The sequence below is a fragment of the Loa loa genome, assembly GCF_000183805.2.
Source record: "Loa loa unplaced genomic scaffold supercont3.140, whole genome shotgun sequence".
NCBI lineage: Eukaryota > Metazoa > Nematoda > Chromadorea > Rhabditida > Onchocercidae > Loa > Loa loa.
The window spans coordinates 82,152-101,064 of NW_018108320.1; the positions used below are offsets into that span (position 1 = coordinate 82,152).

General features: G+C 33.1%; 5 protein-coding genes across 5 annotated transcripts; all 5 read left to right on the forward strand.

Annotated features, from left to right (window-relative positions):
* Window positions 1-54: 54 nt before the first annotated feature.
* Window positions 55-2,346, forward strand: LOAG_05902 (hypothetical protein; the record flags this gene model as incomplete). Its single annotated transcript, XM_003141439.2, has 6 exons — window positions 55-119; window positions 319-409; window positions 523-674; window positions 1,326-1,499; window positions 1,660-1,814; window positions 2,190-2,346. 6 exons carry the CDS (start codon window positions 55-57, stop codon window positions 2,315-2,317), a joined length of 765 nt encoding a protein of 254 aa, XP_003141487.1. The 3' UTR covers window positions 2,318-2,346.
* Window positions 2,347-2,948: 602 nt separating this feature from the next.
* Window positions 2,949-3,964, forward strand: LOAG_17861 (hypothetical protein; the record flags this gene model as incomplete). Its single annotated transcript, XM_020450524.1, has 2 exons — window positions 2,949-3,106; window positions 3,576-3,964. 2 exons carry the CDS (start codon window positions 2,949-2,951, stop codon window positions 3,751-3,753), a joined length of 336 nt encoding a protein of 111 aa, XP_020305787.1. The 3' UTR covers window positions 3,754-3,964.
* Window positions 3,965-4,062: 98 nt separating this feature from the next.
* On the forward strand, window positions 4,063-6,779 carry LOAG_17862 (prolyl-tRNA synthetase; the record flags this gene model as incomplete). Its single annotated transcript, XM_003141440.2, has 6 exons — window positions 4,063-4,216; window positions 4,719-4,894; window positions 5,167-5,320; window positions 5,696-5,878; window positions 6,100-6,345; window positions 6,622-6,779. 6 exons carry the CDS (start codon window positions 4,063-4,065, stop codon window positions 6,777-6,779), a joined length of 1,071 nt encoding a protein of 356 aa, XP_003141488.2.
* A 692-nt stretch (window positions 6,780-7,471) lies between these two features.
* On the forward strand, window positions 7,472-11,177 carry LOAG_05906 (hypothetical protein; the record flags this gene model as incomplete). Its single annotated transcript, XM_003141441.2, has 10 exons — window positions 7,472-7,627; window positions 8,267-8,378; window positions 8,762-8,973; window positions 9,081-9,188; window positions 9,412-9,544; window positions 9,705-9,905; window positions 10,135-10,249; window positions 10,383-10,487; window positions 10,587-10,704; window positions 10,904-11,177. The coding sequence occupies exons 1-10, from the start codon at window positions 7,542-7,544 to the stop codon at window positions 11,175-11,177; spliced, it is 1,464 nt and encodes a 487-aa protein (XP_003141489.1). The 5' UTR covers window positions 7,472-7,541.
* A 1,100-nt stretch (window positions 11,178-12,277) lies between these two features.
* On the forward strand, window positions 12,278-14,489 carry LOAG_05907 (hypothetical protein). The gene is made up of 7 exons (XM_020447007.1): window positions 12,278-12,449; window positions 12,705-12,783; window positions 13,010-13,096; window positions 13,179-13,295; window positions 13,511-13,669; window positions 13,908-14,128; window positions 14,373-14,489. Exons 1-7 carry the CDS (start codon window positions 12,304-12,306, stop codon window positions 14,407-14,409), a joined length of 846 nt encoding a protein of 281 aa, XP_020302718.1. The 5' UTR covers window positions 12,278-12,303; the 3' UTR covers window positions 14,410-14,489.
* The last annotated feature ends 4,424 nt before the right edge of the window (window positions 14,490-18,913 follow it).

An 18,913-nucleotide genomic window follows, 5' to 3' on the forward strand; every position in this document is an offset into this window, starting at 1 on the left:
GATGAAGATGAGGGCACATACTGGTTGCCCTTATTACTTTTCTCAAATCCTAAAATGGGTTTCCAATTCAATCACACTATATCAGCTGATGATCCCACCAATCGGGCCTTAATTAATAGGTTTATTCTGTTCTTTCTTCTTCTCAATAGCTAGCCTTCCTTAAGCTTTACTTCTACATTTTTGAGGGATAGAACTGGAACAGCTTTGGAGAAGCATCTTTCGTCCGGTTTATCGATTTATTTCCCTCAGCTTTTAGTTTTAATTAGTGATCATTTGGATCAATAAAAGTCTCAAAATTTAGTAATAATTTTATTTTAGAGCACAATACACATGTTCAATCCAATCATTTATCCCTTATTTCGATGGTTCCCAATTAGTGAAGCATGCATTGCTGCACGCATATGAGGAGGTCAGTCTAACTGTTCAATTTTTATTGAACCGATAACAATTGGCTTGGTTTGTCCAGTTTAAATTTTCTAACTTCCCCTAGTTTTCATGATTATCTTTTCCTGCGTTTATTAGGTATCGGAAAGCAAGGATCCACAAGAAAGACTGCGAGACGGCGTTGCACGCTTTATTGGAGACTTCTTTTTCACATGCAGCTTAATCGAATTTGCTGATATTCTAGCGGATAATATTTATGGCTCCGTATATATGTATTATTTTACAAAGAGGTATTCCAAATCTTTAGATTTTTTACTTCAACTGCTATATTAATGCGTCAGAAACGTTAGCATGCGCTACTTCTGGCTATCAAAAAAATTAGATTGATTGAACAGTGAGCAGGCTATCAATGGTTAAGTTTATTTGTAGTGAATATAATAATAACAGTTCAAACCTGAAATTGGAATATAATACAGACTAACTGCATAAAATAGTAAAATAGTAGTAATGAAAATTAAAAGGTTGACAGAGTTGGAAGAAAATGTTGATATAAGTAAGTAAAAGAGTGCGATAATCTCCCGTTTTTTGGAGCTTGTATAGTGGATGTGTCTATATATACAAAGAACGACATGTAAGACCTTTACAGTATTCAAAAGGCGGTATATTCAAAGTATTATAAAATTTCTCGGTTTTCCAACATGGGCCTTTATTTGACATCCTTAGTTGTGCAGATTCTGAAAGAATCTGGGAAGATTAAAGTAAGACTTGTAGAAATCTTAGTGTCGGAAACTAAAGCACATTCTTTATCTCTGTTATAATCGCCTTTACCTTTCTACATCGTTAGTCAAGTACCTCATTTCTACTGGTTGCTCGATTTCATTTTATTTTAGTTTCATTATTTATTTTGTTGTTTTCAGATATATTCCTTTCTTCTATTTCAGGTCTTCAGCAAATCCATGGCCAAAATGGATGGGAGTAATGCATGGTTATGAAATTGAATACGTGTTTGGGCAACCTTTCAGGCACAGCCATTTGTATGCACAATCACAGCTTGATTCTGAGAAACGTTTCTCGGAAGCAATCATGAAATACTGGGCTACTTTTGCTGCTGAAGGGTTTGTTTTTTGAGCTTTGAAAGATTTTTGATCAATTACGATACCAATAATTATTGGTACTTTAGCCATAGTTCATGATATTTCCTGTCACACCTCATGACAATTATATGTGCCTAGTTTCAAATCCCCAAATCAAAAATGTGCAGTCATGTTTTTGCAGTGTCCCCAGACCGCAGTGGCCAAAGTACAACAAAGTGACACGCAAAGCATTCGTGCTTAATGATGAAATAACAGGTACTAGCCATCAGATCGATGTTGACGTACATGGCAAATCTTGCAGCTTGCTCTCCGAAGCCCAAGCTGTTATAAGTCATAGTAAGTTCTTATCAAGTTTTGAAACATTCCATTGAATTTTTCTTTTTTTTTGAAATGGTTCATTAATGCAGAATCCGAAAGAGTTTTATCTGGCGCAGGGTGCTAGCAATCACATCATGAATTAAGCAATTTAGGGTAATCCCATGATTGAAATACTTATCTTTTTATTGTCGAGCAAAATTCGACTTACCCACATATATCTTTACAGTCTTTTGATAAAGTCTCTTTCATTTAGACGCCTTCGCATCGGCATGGTTATAAAAAAAACTTACCAATGGCCCAGAAAACATAGAAGGTGAAGTAAGTCTAAGTGCCTCGAAATATTCTCACCAGTGGTTTTCGATATCACTGAAAGTACAATGTATAAAATTTCAGAGTGTAATACAAAAGGAGATGCATATAAGTTGCTTCGTAATGGCGTTTCTCCTCGGACCATCGGCATTTCATTCGTCCAATTTTGTATTTTGATCAAAATAATAAGCCGTTGCCTTGTTTTGTTTTAATAAAAAATTCACTAACTAAAGTTTCGAATTAATTAACTCTGAAAAGTGAAGAATTTCTTAACAAATAAATCAAAGTAACTTTTAAATAATACAGTTTTTCTTTCTCGATTTTTTATTCATATCGACGCAGTAGTTTTTTTTGGAGGAAAATGATGACTAACAGATGCTCCTACTATGACAACTCTTCTAGAATAGAATTTAATTATCCATTACATTTCAAATATCGATTGATTGAAGTACTTTTTTTTTGAATAAAATTTATCATTTTTCTCTAATCCATCTTTATTTGATGTATAAATATGAATGTCACGTTGTTTAAATTGGGAACTTTTTTTCTTAAGAAATTTTCTATGACATTAATCTAAACTGGCATAAAATTTAATTTTTTTCTTTCACATACATGTATTTTGGTCTCCAACGATTTTAATCGCCATAGTACTATTTTCTTCCATTTTATATGCTTATAATTGAGTGGGTATTTAAAGCATTCGTTAAAAAATTACCATAGAAAATGGGAAAGAAGGAGGGAATGGTATGGTACTTACACTCAGTTGGAAACAATAACTAGTATGAGCGATGACGAGAAAAAATTCTTAACTTTCTCAGCTACTGTTCCATTTTAGGTTCGATTATGAAAGGCCTAAATATCATTTACAGCGTAACTACCATAACAACCACAGAAATTAGGTCAAAACACGCAGAACTGCTACTTAATGATAATATTAATCGGCGTTGCCCAAACCTCCTGCTACTGGAATTCACGGGCCGCGGGTCTTCGGTAGATTTGGTGTTGGTGTTTTATAGGAGGTTGCGTGATTCGAGGGGGGGGGGGGTAGTTGAGATATGGGGTTAAACGGTGGGACTTGGTTTTGATGAAGGCCAAAGGAGTACATTTATCTAATTAGTTGTCAGAAAGTCACATTTTATGGTTGTTGTAAATTCAACGTGAACTTTTCTGTGCAATCTCCCTGGCCAAAATATTAACACTGATCCCAGTGATTGTTGAAAGTAACCTTTTTATGTAAGTCGCATATTTTAGTTGGCGATCGCGTTTGATTTTTATTTGTCGGAATCATACGTGACTAGGTATATGGAATAAAATGCGTGGACCAAAAAAATGTTCTATCTGTGGTGTAGCCTGTACAGGCAAGTATTAAGGATATACCTGTGTGTTGAATACATATATACATGAAAAAGTGGACAGTGTGCCATTCAGCTTTTTCAGACTAATTTTAAATCTTCCATCGCCATATTCCAGTGATTTGAAGATTCGGAGGATCAAGATGAGGGTGCATCGAGCATCTACGATGCTTCTTGGCTCGTTGGATGTCAAGGCGAAAACCGCCCAAATTTTTCATCAACTTATGCTTTCCAAAGCGCTGATTGCCCAAGAGCACAAAGGGATATATTCGATACTTCCTATTGGTACCTTCTAAACTTTACCTTGCAATGATGCCTCTTCAAGAGACTTGCTGCGTTGAATGATTCGGAATTCCTAATGAAGTCGAAGATTTCAATTTTTTTTTCAGAGAAAGGGAGTCAGGATAATTATTTTGAATCTTGAATCTTGTTCTTTCTATAGAAATTTTTTTTTAGAAAACAGTCTTATAGGAATTGAAAAGTACATTGGACTTAAATGGTCTTTAACCGTCCATTTTGCTTTTTTTTTTGGTCAGCGCATCATCGATAAATTGGTAGAAGTGATTGAAACTGAACTGAATGCCATTGGTGCTTATAAAATCAGTATGCCGATATTGGGTGCGAAGGAAATGTGGCAAAAAGCTGGTCGTTGGAGTACTTTCGAATCAGAAATGTTTCACTTGAATGATAAAACGAATCAAGTTTTCTGTCTTCAGCCAACTCATGAAGAAATGGTAACGAAATTGGTGGCTGAACAAGGTAATATTATTCATTATTGCGGAATGTCAAATTTCCGAGGCATTTGGTTTTCATATTTCTGTTTTCATACCTTGAGATATTAATTTTCGCCCGTATAATATAGCCCCTGTTAACTTATAAACTTATATACTTTATCACAGCGTAAGAATGACAGTTCAAATTTTGTTTAAAATAGCTAATCATTTTTTGGAAGTACCAACTGTCACGTAATGAATAATCGAAGTCAAATTAAAAGTGTATTGGTGACCAAGGGACATTTTTTATGTATACCTTCATCATCGTATTAATTGAACTACTACGGTACACTTTCCTTATAAATTAGTGTATTGATATAGGAGTTGTCGTGGTGTGTGAAAAGTAGATTTCATTAAGATCGATTTGAGATGAAATCAAGTCTGTAAGATATTCTTTGGTTCAAATTGCTTCACAGCAGTAGATCATCTTATTTGTCTTTTTTATTCTTATGAGAATTTTCTTAGATATATGGAGATTTTTGTTAAAGGTGAATTGAGAAAAGCTATATATCCTTTAATGCTTTATCAAATGGGACCAAAATTTCGTGACGAGACTGTTGTTGGACATGGATTTCTTCGCAGTAGAGAATTTTTAATGAATGACTTATATTCCTTCGACATAACGGAGGAAAATGCCTCGGATACTTACAGTCTTGTCAGTGAAGTAAGCATTTATTACTGTACGATATTTGAGACGGTAAATCGAGTGCTATGGACCTTTTAAGATGAAATGAAAGTGAATTATTATCAAAATTACCGAGAAGCCGTATCATTTTCCTTTTTTAACCAATAATTTTGCAATTTATTGTTTTGATTAGTTCAGTAAATATTAGGAATTAACTTTCACTGGATTTTATTTAAATGCTTTCTTCGTTTAGAATATTCCATGGATCATTTCCTCCCAAATTGCATTGCAGATGAAGGGTATTTTTGCAGGTATATCAACGAATATTTCGTGATCGCCTCGGCATTAATTTTTATACTGTTCGAGCCGATACTGGAAATATTGGTGGTGAAATGTCACACGAATATCATTTACCGTGTAGGACAAGCCACGATAGTATTGCTTATTGTGCAAAATGTAGTTTAGGTTAGCGTATCTTCGGTTTCATTAAAGTTTAAACCAATAGTGTTAGAATTGATCATGAATTCTAGCATTCATCATCCTTTAAGAAATGGTAGACAAGTCACTTGAAAGGGTATGAAGAGGAGATCACTTGAATTCTTCAGAATTTTTTCTGAAAAACTGGCGAAATTTCCTTGGTGAACTTTAGTTTCTCTATCGCCCTGATTGCGAGGATTTATTGCTCTGGAATATATAATTCATAAGCTTTTTAAAAGTGGTGATTAACTTTCTTTTAAAAACTTGGGGAAACAGCTTCTCGAACTTTATTATTTTCGTCGTATGAAAACCACATCGCTGGTGACACTCCGAAAAGTCAATTAAGATTTTCTTTTACTTCAGGTGTGAATCATGATTTGTTGAAAAGTGGTGAAAAGCCTTGCTGTTGTGATGAAGAATATACTTCGATTATTAAAACGATTGAAATAGCTCATACATTTCAGCTGGGGGATTTGTTCACCAAAAAATTTGGGGCCAAACATCGTGGACAACTATTGATAATGAATTGTTTTGGAATTGGCATTGGTAATTTATAATATTGAAATACTTGTTTTTTAATTTGGTGTTCGGTTTGTATAGATCGAGCACAACAGTTGTATGGGGAAATATGATGAAAGAAAAATAACCAGACAAGTTTGCTCGATAAGGACATCCAGTTTTGCTGTGTACTTGTTCGCATTGCTGTATAAAACTTTTGTGAATAATATGATCAATAACGCTGTAGTTTCAGTATTGGACATTTTCAGGCCGTCTGATAGCAGCCTTAATCGATTCAATGTCACCCAGTGCAAGAGCTCTCCGTTTACCATATCCACTGACACCTTTTAAAGTGGCCGTTATTCTGCCAAATAAAACTCAGCCAGAAACGATGGCATTTGCTCAAGATATCATTGGTCTTCTTAGTAAGATACCATCCCTACAGGACGATATTTTCGTTGATGATCGATTGGATAATTCAATTGGAAGGCGACTGCGTGTGGCTGCAAATCTGGGTTAAATATTCTGAAATCCTAAAAAAAAAAAGATTTGAGCTTCGAATAAAATATATGTTTGCATAAAATAAGGGGTTATCAGGACACAGCCTAGGATTCACTAGCATAGGATTCATGCATTCAGTGTACGATTTTACCTTATAACTCTGAGAATATCTTGGTAGATAATGCAGTAGTTTCCTCCAAGTTGAAATCGACTTCTAAATAAATGTTTCATTGATATTGGTTGCATTACTGGGTGCTTATCACTGTATGTTACTTTACTATTAAATTCAGGTGTTCCTCACATACTGGTAGTTGGAAACCGGACTGCCCGGAAGTTGACAAGTCAGCCAACTGTGGAGTATTATAGAACAGAAGCATATATTGATGAACCGATCAGCGTTGGAGACATTGAATATTTTGAAATTCCAAGATTTATTGCAGAGATGTAAAATTGTTTCCATTTTTGTTAAGATTGCTTGTAGTTTGTCGAAAAGTTCCGTTCATTTTTGAAAGCTCGTTTTGAAATGATTGACTTTTTTTACATAAACAGATCTTTTTCGTGTATTTGTTTAGTAGTGGACATTATAATACTGTTTAGCATTCGGCAAGGAATTAAAACAATTGAAGTTAACGGTTATGCACATCCCTTGTTGCATTTAATTTATTGTTTCCGTGGCATAAACTTCTATTTCTTTCCTATTGTTCCGTCAAACTTTTATGCTGTGTCACTAACTGTTCATTTGTTGCAAACTTCGCGCTGTTTTACAATATTTCAGTACTTGTTTCAACTTCATCAACATTTTTTCATCATCGTTGACATGCTTAGCATTAGTGATAATTGCGAAAAAGTATAGGTAACGCCGTGGCATGTATTGAGACCTAAGTAGTATGCCAACACTTGTTTCTGTCGAGGGAACTTCAGATCAAAAATCAGATCAGATCAATGCGAAACATGGAATGACATTCATTTCCTTTTGACTATAAACATTTAACGAGAAGATCGTCATTTGGAGAATACTAAATGATAAATTGAGTGAAAAATGGCCTATGCGATGCATGGGAAATCATTGTTTTTATAAGCGAAACTATAAGTGAATTTGCAAACTTTATTTTTTGTGTTGGCTTGGATGCATTATGGTTTTGAATTACTTTTATTAATTAAGAAGGTGCATTTCTTATCCATAGTCAAGATTCTTTGGAAAAGATTTCATATGAAGAGGCTATCGTCGATGCTTGCTGTTTCGAATAAAGTTCGAGGAATAACCGTCCTTACGGACAATGAGAAGAAGTTGTTCAGGTTGGTCATTGTTTTTATAAAATTACTGAAATGTATATTAGTCAGTAACAGTGTTGGGAATGGTTTATGAGTGATAATTTGAGGTCAATTTTGCTCTTATATATTGCATGATGCATGATGCAGGATTTTTTGTATTCGTAGTAACAGGTAGTAGTGTTCTTCTGTCACTCCTGAAACTTGAATTAGTTTTATCAATTCACATGGATATGTCAAGTTCTGCATCCCATTCGGAAATTATTCTAATTAATAATCATTTTAAGGATTAAGACTTTATATAGTTGTGAAATAGTCAATTGAGTTCTATTCATCAAGGTTCATGCGGATTTTGGTCCAAATGTGCAAATTTCGTTTTTCTATGATAAATTGCGAAAGAAAACCGAAAGATTTAATTTACCAGAAGTGTCAAAAAGTAAATGCTTAAAATAAAAAGAGAGAAATTGCCGAAAGTGAGAAGTAAGTGTGGTGAGTTTTCCCAAGACTTTTGTTATTAAGAAGTATGAATATGAAAGTTTTGTTTCATGCTAATTTCTTCCCTTCACTGTTTGAATAAGTGGTCAGAAAAAAGCTGCAGGAAAGTCGAGTTAGGAGAATTTAAAAAAAAGTTAAGCTCTCTTCATCACACTTTCTTGTCTGTTTCAGCAAAGAAATTACTTTACCGATCATTGTTGTACCGCTGAAGGTTATAAATCGACTAATTGGATGTAAGGAAATAGCAAATAGGACAGTAGAACGATTTTGTAATAAAATTAAGGTAACCTGTTTTAATTATGAATTTTCGACTCTCCTTTTAAATGTGGAAATACTTTCACTTTCGCTGCTTTTGTTTTCGCAATTTTGTTGCAATTTTCTTAATCTTCTCTCTTCGTTTTTCGATCTTTATAAACGTTGGCCTATTTGTAAAGTAACTTTGTTGAAGAATGATTAAGCTTGAGGTATTAAGATACATTTTGTTTACTTTCTAAGATTTTGAATTTTTTTGGTATATGGTATTGGATTAGGACACTTGACATTCGTGACTATGAGGCATAGATCTCGCTTAAATCAGTTAATTCCAATAATGTATTTATTCATTTTGTAACTCTATTTTTCAACAAATATATACTTGTTAGGAATCCAAATTCTTTCCAATTTCAGCCTATCGTAAATATGCCGAAAGAAAACGAAAAAGCTATTGTGTTTAGTCCCGAGAAGCTGGATGGCAGCACAAGAAATGTTCTTTTGAAAACTATAGAAAACTTAACAGGGCTGACGGTTAAGATCGATTCTTATAATGTAGCCTTGAATTATGATGACTGGCCTGTGAAGTCATGTATCACTGCAATTTTACCTAATGGACTCGAGTTCGGGTATGCTAAATGTATATTGGCAGCTTATTTAATTAAATTTTCATTGATTTTTTTGAATAGCATCAAGTATTTCTCATAACCTAGAAAATAATTGTTTTAACCTTCAGTGGTTTTACCCAGATTGGTCATATTGTCCATGTGAATTTACGAGAGGAGTTACTTTTATACAAAAAAGTTATTGGAAAAATACTTCTCGATAAAGTCAGCAACTGTAAGTATGTGTTTTCATTTTATTCAGTACTGAAAGTTCGGGAAACCAGTTTGTAGCCATGGTGGATAAATAATTAGGTCGATACATTCAAACTGTTTGCTTTGTGAATTTAGAATGTGCATGTCTTTGAATTTTGCATATTTATCTTCATATGTTTTCTAACCCTCACTAAAAAAAATTTTTTCGGTATTACAATCTGTTGCTCTTCTAACACTAAATTTTTGCAGAACGGTTGTTAATAAACTAGATGTGATCGGACATAAATATCGTACATTTGAACTTGATTTGCTCGCTGGTGAAGAAAATTATAAAACTGAAGTGCATGAAGAAAAATTACGTTATCAATTGGATTTTAGTCAGGTTATTAATTCAGCCTTAATTTTTTTTTATTTGATGGGAGGTTGGAATTTGTGTGTTACTATTATGTTTCTGAAGGGTGCGCTATTTCGTTTTTGTTTTATCATCTCATACAAGTACTTCATCAAGAAGGATGAGAGCACATCTTTCAAATCAGTTATAGGTGTTTTATAACCCAAGATTGAGCACGGAACATAAGAGAATAGTGCAAAAAATTGGCAAGCGATCAATTTTTTATGATTGCTGTGCTGGTGTTGGACCTTTTGTTTTACCGGTGGTAAGGAATGGAGCTCATCATGTTTTAGCAAATGACCTAAATCCGAGTTGTATCGATTACCTCAGGCGAAACATGGAACTCAATCATGTAAGTTTTACATATTCTCATTATAAATCGTGATTTCTGTGCTAATCGCGTCTTTTTTACCAAGAAATATCTAAACATAATTCATGTCCAGCTGCATTTCTTTTTGACTTTTTTTTGCCAATTTTTTCCCTCTCCAACTTTTTTCAGTTTTCTTTTTTTGTAATACGTGACAGTCCTTTAGCTCTTTGCAAGTATTTCTTTCTATAGAATTATTCAGTGTAAGTTTCAGTTATCATTCAAGAGGCTAAAGTTGTATAATATGGATGCAGCCATATTTATCAACACTGTCCTCGCAGATGATCTGGCAAATGAAGCAGAAAATTACAACGTCTCTGATTCTGAAAGTATTGTGATTTTCTCATTATTTAGTATTAAATTCTGTTTTTTCTTATAAAAGTCAAGCTTTTCCAGTAGGAAATTTTAATTTATTTCCGTTATATCTTTCGAACATTTGCTCTTGTTCTTTTCTATTTTCAGATAAGACTCCGACAGATGCACATGTTGTAATGAACTTGCCAGGCATGTCCTTACAGTTTCTTCCATATTTTCGGGGTGTTCTATATGGTAAACCCAATTTACCAGGTTAGTGAATCATGCACATGATTGTATGAAGGAAATTTTGAATTTCTCATAAGGAAAGATGTTTTACCATATTATGTTTTTACTGTAATTTTGTTGCAGGCACTACCCTTCCATTTCCGTTTTACGTGCACTGTCATTTTTTTGTGAAAGCACCAGATGATCTGGAGAATAACTGGTACTTTGATGAAGCGCAAATTTTGATACGCAAAAGTCTGGGGTGGGTTTCACAAAAAACTTGTTCGGTTCATTCAGATTAATTGAATTTCGTTTACCGAAATGAATGTTTTTATTCATTTATTTGCGGTACTGAGATAATCTGTAAAGGGAAACTTTCCTTCATAATATTATATAATTAAAGTCCAATCTTATTAAGTAATAGAAAATTTGATTCATTGTTTCAGCTGGGTTTTTTTTAGTATTTCGAAGTTGAATTTCATTGAACTACGTTTTATTCGACAAGTTGCCGGGCGTAAGAAAATGTTTTGTGCCACATTTCGACTTCCTGATGAATTTCTGTTCTCTTCTGACCCCCAGAAAATAGAAGTCGTAGAGACTAACAGTAAGGAACTGGCAGAAACAAAAGGATGTAACGGTGATAGCAGTAGCGAACGAACTTGTGCTCAACGGACAATTTGCAAAATACAGAGTGAAGAATTAGAACCTGAGCCGAAGAAAAACAAATTCAGTTGAAGGGATTTCATCAGTAGTGTTTTCGATAGTTGTCGCTGGTGTTTAAAGGAAATCTACTTTTCATCCCCTGCATTACTGCATTCTAAATCTTTTCCTTGTTGCAGTTTTACAAAGTTACTTCTTTAATTGATTAGAGAAATCTTGAAGAATCGAGAAATCTTGAAGTATTCCACTCTTCCATCATTCTAGTGAGAGACTATCGAATGATTCTTTCCTACGGCATTTAAAAAAAAAAAAATTGCATTTAAAAAGATAGCGCAATTCTAATTCTTAACTTCTGCGAGAGTATCATCTTAGATGTAGAAACACAGAATGAATGCTAACTGGAGTTTCAGTACTTCTAATTACAACATGACAAAAGTCGCTAGGTGAAAGGAAAGTGGAAAACTCGAGAATGATAAGATGAATGAATCATGAGATCAAGTCTGATTTAATTACAAGTTTTTCAGCTGATATTGTACTGTTTTGTTTTGATTTGAATTTGAATTGGCCAAGAATTTCTGTTTTGCACTAATTCATCACTTATTGTTATTGTTGTGCTATTTTCCTACAACAATGAAATTTAATAACGTTTATTTTGATGTTAATGATGTTACCAAAATTGTATGCAAATTGAAGAATGCGATTACATGCTGTTGCTGAGCAATAGCGATTAAAAAATAACGATTATTCCAGAAAATTGAAGAAAGGTTACAACTACGAATGAAATATTATAAATGAAATAGCTAACCTGCTTGTTCGTCGGGGTCCTTTTGCCAGTTAAGTATATCCTCAGCTGATGAAATTAAACTCCTGGTCCGAATGAAGTGGAGATATTAATGCTATAAGGAACAGCTGTTTTCCTCGTTTGAAGCATTTCATTTCATTTATTTTACTTTGTACAATCACTGTGACATTCAGTTGAATGGATAGGATTGAAATGTGAAATTGGTGTAAGTAAAATATTAAAATTGATTAACAAATCGTCTCAAAGTAGTCCTAAATTCTTATTTTCTACCATCTTTCAAAGGCTTACCTGGAAATTGTGTAAGCGTATACCTGCAGAGGGTTTTTTATGCAGTTGGATGGCGCCTTTTGATTTGTTTGCTAATTTTACTTCCTTCAGGCCATTGTTCGTGTGGTTATAATGGGATTTATTACATTATCATGCAAATTTTCATCCGTATTTGGAGTAACCATTTCGTTACGGTCGCTAAAGCCTTTCACTATGGAAATTCCATCAGTCAGGAGTCTTCACGTCAAGAAATCTATCGCTGACAAGTTTTCTAACAGGTGGCTTGAACTAATTTCTACCAGTTCCGTCTTATTTGATAGTGGTTAGTTAGCTGAGATCTTCCTTTCAAGCACAAAATGAATTTGATATACAGTATAAGGGATTAAAATATAGTATATCAGTGTTTATCAAAAATAGATTCTCTTTATTGAAATAATTCAAAGTCTACTTAGATTTGAATCTTATCAACTTTCAGATATCTACCTATAAAATAAAATTTTTGTATTAAATCAAATCACCAGAACTTGTTGTAGATTCCGGATTGATCGTGTGATGTATTTTGGTCCTGAGTTAGCTTGCTTAGAATGGTTAATGGAATGTGGCTCGACTGAGGTACTATTAGTTTCTTTTCATTGCATCTTAAAATCCTAATGGTGCAACATTTAATGTGCCAGTAGTGTGATACATATACATTCGCTTAGGTCATATCATATCTTGTTGTTTCTGAACTTTTCAGTTATTTCACTTTGTTTGGAACAAAAAATGGGTCTGGAAAGCTGACGTTAATAAACTCTGTTGAATGTTTTTACGTGCATGTAAAGATGGCTTTCTCTTACAGGTTATAATGAGTGATGGGACATCAATCACATGCAGGGCAGATATGCGCCATTATATCACTGATTTCGGTTTCAATTTTAAAAGCATCGTAAGATTTAGAATGTGATTTGTATCCGCTAAGAATTCCATCTAAATCTAAAATCACATTTTTAAATTTTGCGAATCTTCAGCCGTTTCCTACGATTCCCTTCAAATGGAGTCCAGTGTTGCCAACAATTAGTATGAAAAAGCTTGATGCGATTTATAATATGCGTTGGGCTAAGAAGCCGGCTGTACATATTGTTAAGGTCAACTTACATACTAACTTTTGTTGACATTTCCTTTTTTCATAAATATATAATTTTTGAGCATAAAAGTTCAACGCTTTAATTTCAACTTTCAGGATAATTCATGAAACACAGGCATTAATTTTCAGGTACTAACTTTAATTTTCAGGCGAGACTTTAACATAAGAATGTTAAAGTATAATTTCACGTTCATCCTTTCTCGAAATTTCGTTTAGGTCGATGGAACTGATTCAGCTATTGGTGATGTGGGCTTTCAGTACTTCAAGGAGTGCCGACAAATAGAAGTCTTAAAATTGAATTTTTGTGACTTCTTTACGGACAAAGCAATTGAACATCTTGCTTTGGGACGACCTTCACGAACTCTGCGGAATATTGTTTGTTTTTGATGTTACTTAATTCACAAATTTAATTAGAAGAAACAGCGGAGTCGCAGCACAAAATATGGAACACAAAGTATAAAGTTACTGAGTTAATGTAAATCATTCAGGTCAATAAATAATTTGCATTTCCTTTTCCTTTTTTTCCATTCAATTTTAGCACTTTACTTCAGTCTTCACTTATCACTTCTATCCATTTAATTCGAATAAATAAGAGGTTGTCATGGTATTTTAGGAGATTGTTGCAAATCCTTACATCAGTGATGATTTCATTAAAGGAATTAAACGAATGCGGGGATTACAGCGAGCACATTTTTACTTTCTACCATGCGTAACACAACAAACAGGTGCATTGCAAAGTTTGAAAATCTCTTTACCATGCTGTAGAGTCAGTTTTCCGGAACTGAAAGAAGTCGGTTATGGATATGGTTATACTGTTGAGGACAGCAATGCCAGGTACAATGTTTATTAACTTCCTCTGATTGTTCAATTGTTGCGATGTATTTCATTAGGAAAATTAGCTATCTTTGTTGCATTGTGCAGTAATATTCACTCCTCAAATTCTTCTCACCTTTAAGATGCCGTACTTTTTCGATTCATTTCATAAGCTGGTAGTGAGGTAATCCGGTTATTCAGAGCAATCATTTGGTATTAAAAAACATAAATCACTTTTCTTAGGTCAAATTTATGCGATTTTCAGTGTCCAGAAAACCGAAGCGAAAACGGTGAGAAGATAATACGTCCATTTAAGCTTCTAAATTTCACTATACATACTGATTGTTCTGATAGAGTTTTGTAATTATTGGATAAATTTTATGCTACATATTCGTTTTCCGCGAAATTTTGAAAATCAGCATTGATCAAAACAGCGATGATTTTATGCTTGGAGACAACATGCTATAAAGTAGGAAGTAAACATATGTTGAAATTATGGATTATTTGAACGATATTTGAAGAAAATTTGCTAGGAGCAGAAGTAACAAAATAAGCTTTCATCCATTCGTCGGAACAAAGAGTCGAACGTGATGTCTCACATTACAAATGTTCTGTTTATCAGTTGTTCATTTACCTAATCCGATTGATTTCAAGATTTTTAGTTACTTTGCTACATGTAATATAAAAGGAGAGCTAAAATCCCCTCCAAATAATCCTTTCAAATCATCCTATAGTTTTTAAAATATGACTAATATGTGATAGATCTCTACAAAGTATTGCCTCTGTAAATGTTAAATCGATGTGAAATGTCAAACGTTGAAGAAATCCCAATGATACAATAAGATATCCAGAAAAAAGGTCATGGGATGAGTCAACAAGGTTAAATATGGAGATGTGGTATCTGGTCAAGCAATAAAAAAGAAAATTCCTTTTAAAGATGTTCATCATTATATTTCAAATTAATGCCAAATAAGAATAATTGTTTCACATGGAATAAATATATCGTAAGGTTCTGATTTGTTCCGAAAGGAAAAGGTAGTAAATTAATTAATTAGATGTCATCTGTCCTATGAGCATCCACAAAATTCTTTATACATACAAACTTTGTACTTTTGCACACTTTGTACTTCTTTGTACATGCAATTTCATTTCTTTTTTTTCTTAAACTAACAAAATACCTCACACGTAAATATTCGAAGAAGACTGCTTTTCCATTAACCCAACTCTGTTCATGCTTACAGCTTTAAAAATGCATTATGAATTACAGCGAATGTTTTTCTTTGTTCAATGATTCACCGCCGATTACAATCGAAATATTAATGATTTCATCGTCATTCTTTAGAGAACGACGGTGGTATCTTTGGCGCTTTCGATTTGCTACTTCTATCGATTATATTTTGCAAAAGGGAGGAACAAAGTTTGTTACGGTTGAAATCTATTCATGTTTATATTTATAAGCTGTTCAGTAATATTTAAGAATATTTGCATGAGATTAAGTCCTTTTCGGCATATTCTTATAAAATACTGCCGGAACATTTTCTTTCAAGTAATAATGATAATGTTGGACCATATCGATATTAAATTCCGGAAGTTTCAGTTTAAAAATATCTTTGAAATAACAGAAGATTCTGTAATAAGCGACTCGTAACTGCAAACAGTGCGGCAAATTACTTAAAATAAATCAAGCAGAATATATTTTGATGCCAAAACGGTTTAACAGAAATCATTTTCAGGAAGAACTTATATATGGTTATACATATATTTGTGCCACTGAAAAATGAATGATCCTGATGATATTGTTGCACTTTTACTTTAAAATAAATTTGCATAACAGTGACACTACCTCACTCTCTTCGAAAATCTCCAACTGAAATCAGAATCAAAAGTTCACTAACCTTAACTCTTTCTAAAATTATTAATACTAGCTCATCCCAGAAAATATTAACATACCGCTGTATGTTCAGTTTGCCATTAATACCTTGTCGGAAATATAGGTACCTTACAGTAATTGCAAAGAAAATCACTGATTTTACAAGTCTCAGTGGTTTAATGATATATTTAGATAAACTGACTAATTAAGCTGTCAATATTTGATAAATAAAGTAAATGGACAAATAAGGCCACCTTATATAAAGTAAATCAAAAAATATAGAAAGTATAGCAGAACCTTTATTTTGTGCGAAAATTCTTTTTCTGATTGCTTTCTAAAGAAGCAAAGATGTGTCATACCGTTTAATATCGTATTTTTTTGCAAGAAAATTGAAATAAATGGATAATGAAAGAGAGGAGAAAAACTTTAGTTCTGAAAAGAAAATCAACCAAAAACATTTCAATTCCCTATATCTCTTTCTTCTACACCAGGAAATTATCAAACAACCGGCAGCACTGTAGTGTTGTAAATCAGATACCAAAAGATAACCGTTGTGTCGAAAATTTGTCAGAAATTCAGTTTCTTCTAATTAACATAACTTATTGTTAACGTGGTGTGTATAATAGGGAGGGATAAAAGGTAAATTGAAATTTGGTGTATTGCCGTGATCCCATGAAAATAATTAAATGAAAATTATGATAATTAATAACCAAATTATTTATTACTTATTTTATTTTACTAATCGTTTAGCCAATTATGTTACAATTATGTTGTTTAAGACAGTTTAATGTTGACTCAATTTTTGACAGATATTGGTGATTCCTTAATTACACTCATTTAAGATTACTTGCAATAAAACTATTAGATTCTAAACTATTAGAAAATTCTCAAACTATCTGAGCATTGATATTAACAATTTTTAAAAACAATTATTGATACCAATGCTGAGATAATGCAAGAAGAAAGACTAATAAGATAAGTTTGCAAAAAATGACCATGTTGAGGCACACAATTCTCACTCCTAGAGATCGGATACTTTTTTCTCAGTGACAAATTCAGTGTCAAACTTTCGAAACATAATGTCATTGTATCAATGGTCTATCATTATCGTCATCAGCAATCACACACAACTGATACGTACCAATCCAAATTAAGTAGGCACTAATTGGAGCACTTTCATGAAGAACACATTTATCTTACTATACTGGTCTTCTATTTGCTGCGCATTTGTATCTAAATGTTTGTGTTCAGTTGTTAGGCCAATGGCATGAAGCAATGGATACTATTTATACTAAAGATGAGTGAGTAGATATGTAGATGTCACCAACAAACAGGTTCATCACTGTTTAAAAGAAATTTCAAATTAAGCACAATCTTACAAGATAACATCACGTTTGAGTGATTCAATTAGTCATTCTTGAGGAGTTATTAAAATAAGCCAACTATGACATCGATAGAAGCCACACAGGCAAAGTAGCCTGACGCTTTTTAATGGTTAATAAGTCTAGTCTTCGTCTCTTCCTCGAAGGCAAATAGTGAAGCATTTTTCTATCCAACGAGCAAATGATTGGATGAATGACAAACAACATGTATCCATTCCTGAATCGATAGGCCGGGCTCAACCATTTGCATGGGCCATGTCCTCATCTCACTTATCATCATTGTATATCTATATGCTATTGGTACTGCAATTACTATTCCATTTATTTCAGTGGATATAAAAAATTCGAAATGAAATTGATCTGGTAAGCGATTTTCCATAAATTGGATTATAACATTAAGATTGTTGCGAATATTCCAATTTTTATTTCTTATTTATGAATAACAAATAAATTTCAATTCTCTGAGAGAAAATCACAAGTTGAAAATGTATCGTAGTTATTTTTTCTAACAATATATTCTTCTTGTATCGATCTTTTCATCTTTTTTTGCGACCAATTTTTCCGGAAAGTTTGTTCACCTGATTAGCTTCTACTTCTATCCAACAATTCCATTAATCTCTCTACTTTCTATCAGAACTTTTAATATTCTTTCAATATGTCAACGAAGTTGAGGGACAAGTTAATCAATCATCATTTTGAAATCATTTCCAAATTTTGGTATTTTCTTACGTGTTAGCAGTGATGACATATCTTTAATACTTTACCTTAAAATCGTAACCATAAAAGAAGCTTACAATAATTCTAGACCATAAAAGATTGCTAATGAATCCTCAGTGAAATTTGTTTGAGATTTCAAGATTAGACTCCTTTTTTAAGACCGAGACTGCTAGTTTCAAATGAAGCTTGTTGATCAATGGGTAAATGACACAAATTTCTAATAATACACCTAATATCTGATCATTTTTCTTAATCAATAGATAAATAGTAGTCATCGCGAGTTTTCATATCAATCCTGTAAAGTTCAAAAAATATACAAAATAAAGGTTATCGTTTCGTATAGTTTGCAAAATTTCAAATAAGCCCTACTTCGCTGTTGACATCACCGCCTATCATCATCATTACATCAGCATCATGAATAACGCATTTACCAATGAATAATGCATTTCCCGAGCAATAAAAAGGAATAGAAGTGGTAAATGATAAATCTCGAAAACGCAAATACTCACACACACACACGCACACACACATACACACATACACACATACATACATACACACACACACACACACACACACACATTCAACAGTTTTAATATTATTCATATAATGATAGGCTCATAGAAATTGTCATTTTATGCTATCACTATCGAACAATAACATCATGTTTGTTTCTTTTCTACGATATTTATTTTGATCCATTTTGGGCTCTCTTGTCAACCCAATCATTTCGAGATTGTTTAGAGTTCCTCTTTCCCCTATTTTAACTTTTTAAATTCTTCCAATGATCAATGATTATTATATTTCCTCATATATATATATATATATATCCATCTA

Bases quoted from the DNA above. Each gene is read 5' to 3' on its own strand.
- LOAG_05907 (XM_020447007.1), top strand. From the start codon at position 12,304: ATGGGATTTATTACATTATCATGCAAATTTTCATCCGTATTTGGAGTA. The intron at 12,784-13,009 runs GTACTATTAGTT...TTTCTCTTACAG, and splicing joins TGGAATGTGGCTCGACTGAG to GTTATAATGAGTGATGGGAC. The intron at 14,129-14,372 runs GTACAATGTTTA...TGCGATTTTCAG, and splicing joins GTTGAGGACAGCAATGCCAG to TGTCCAGAAAACCGAAGCGA.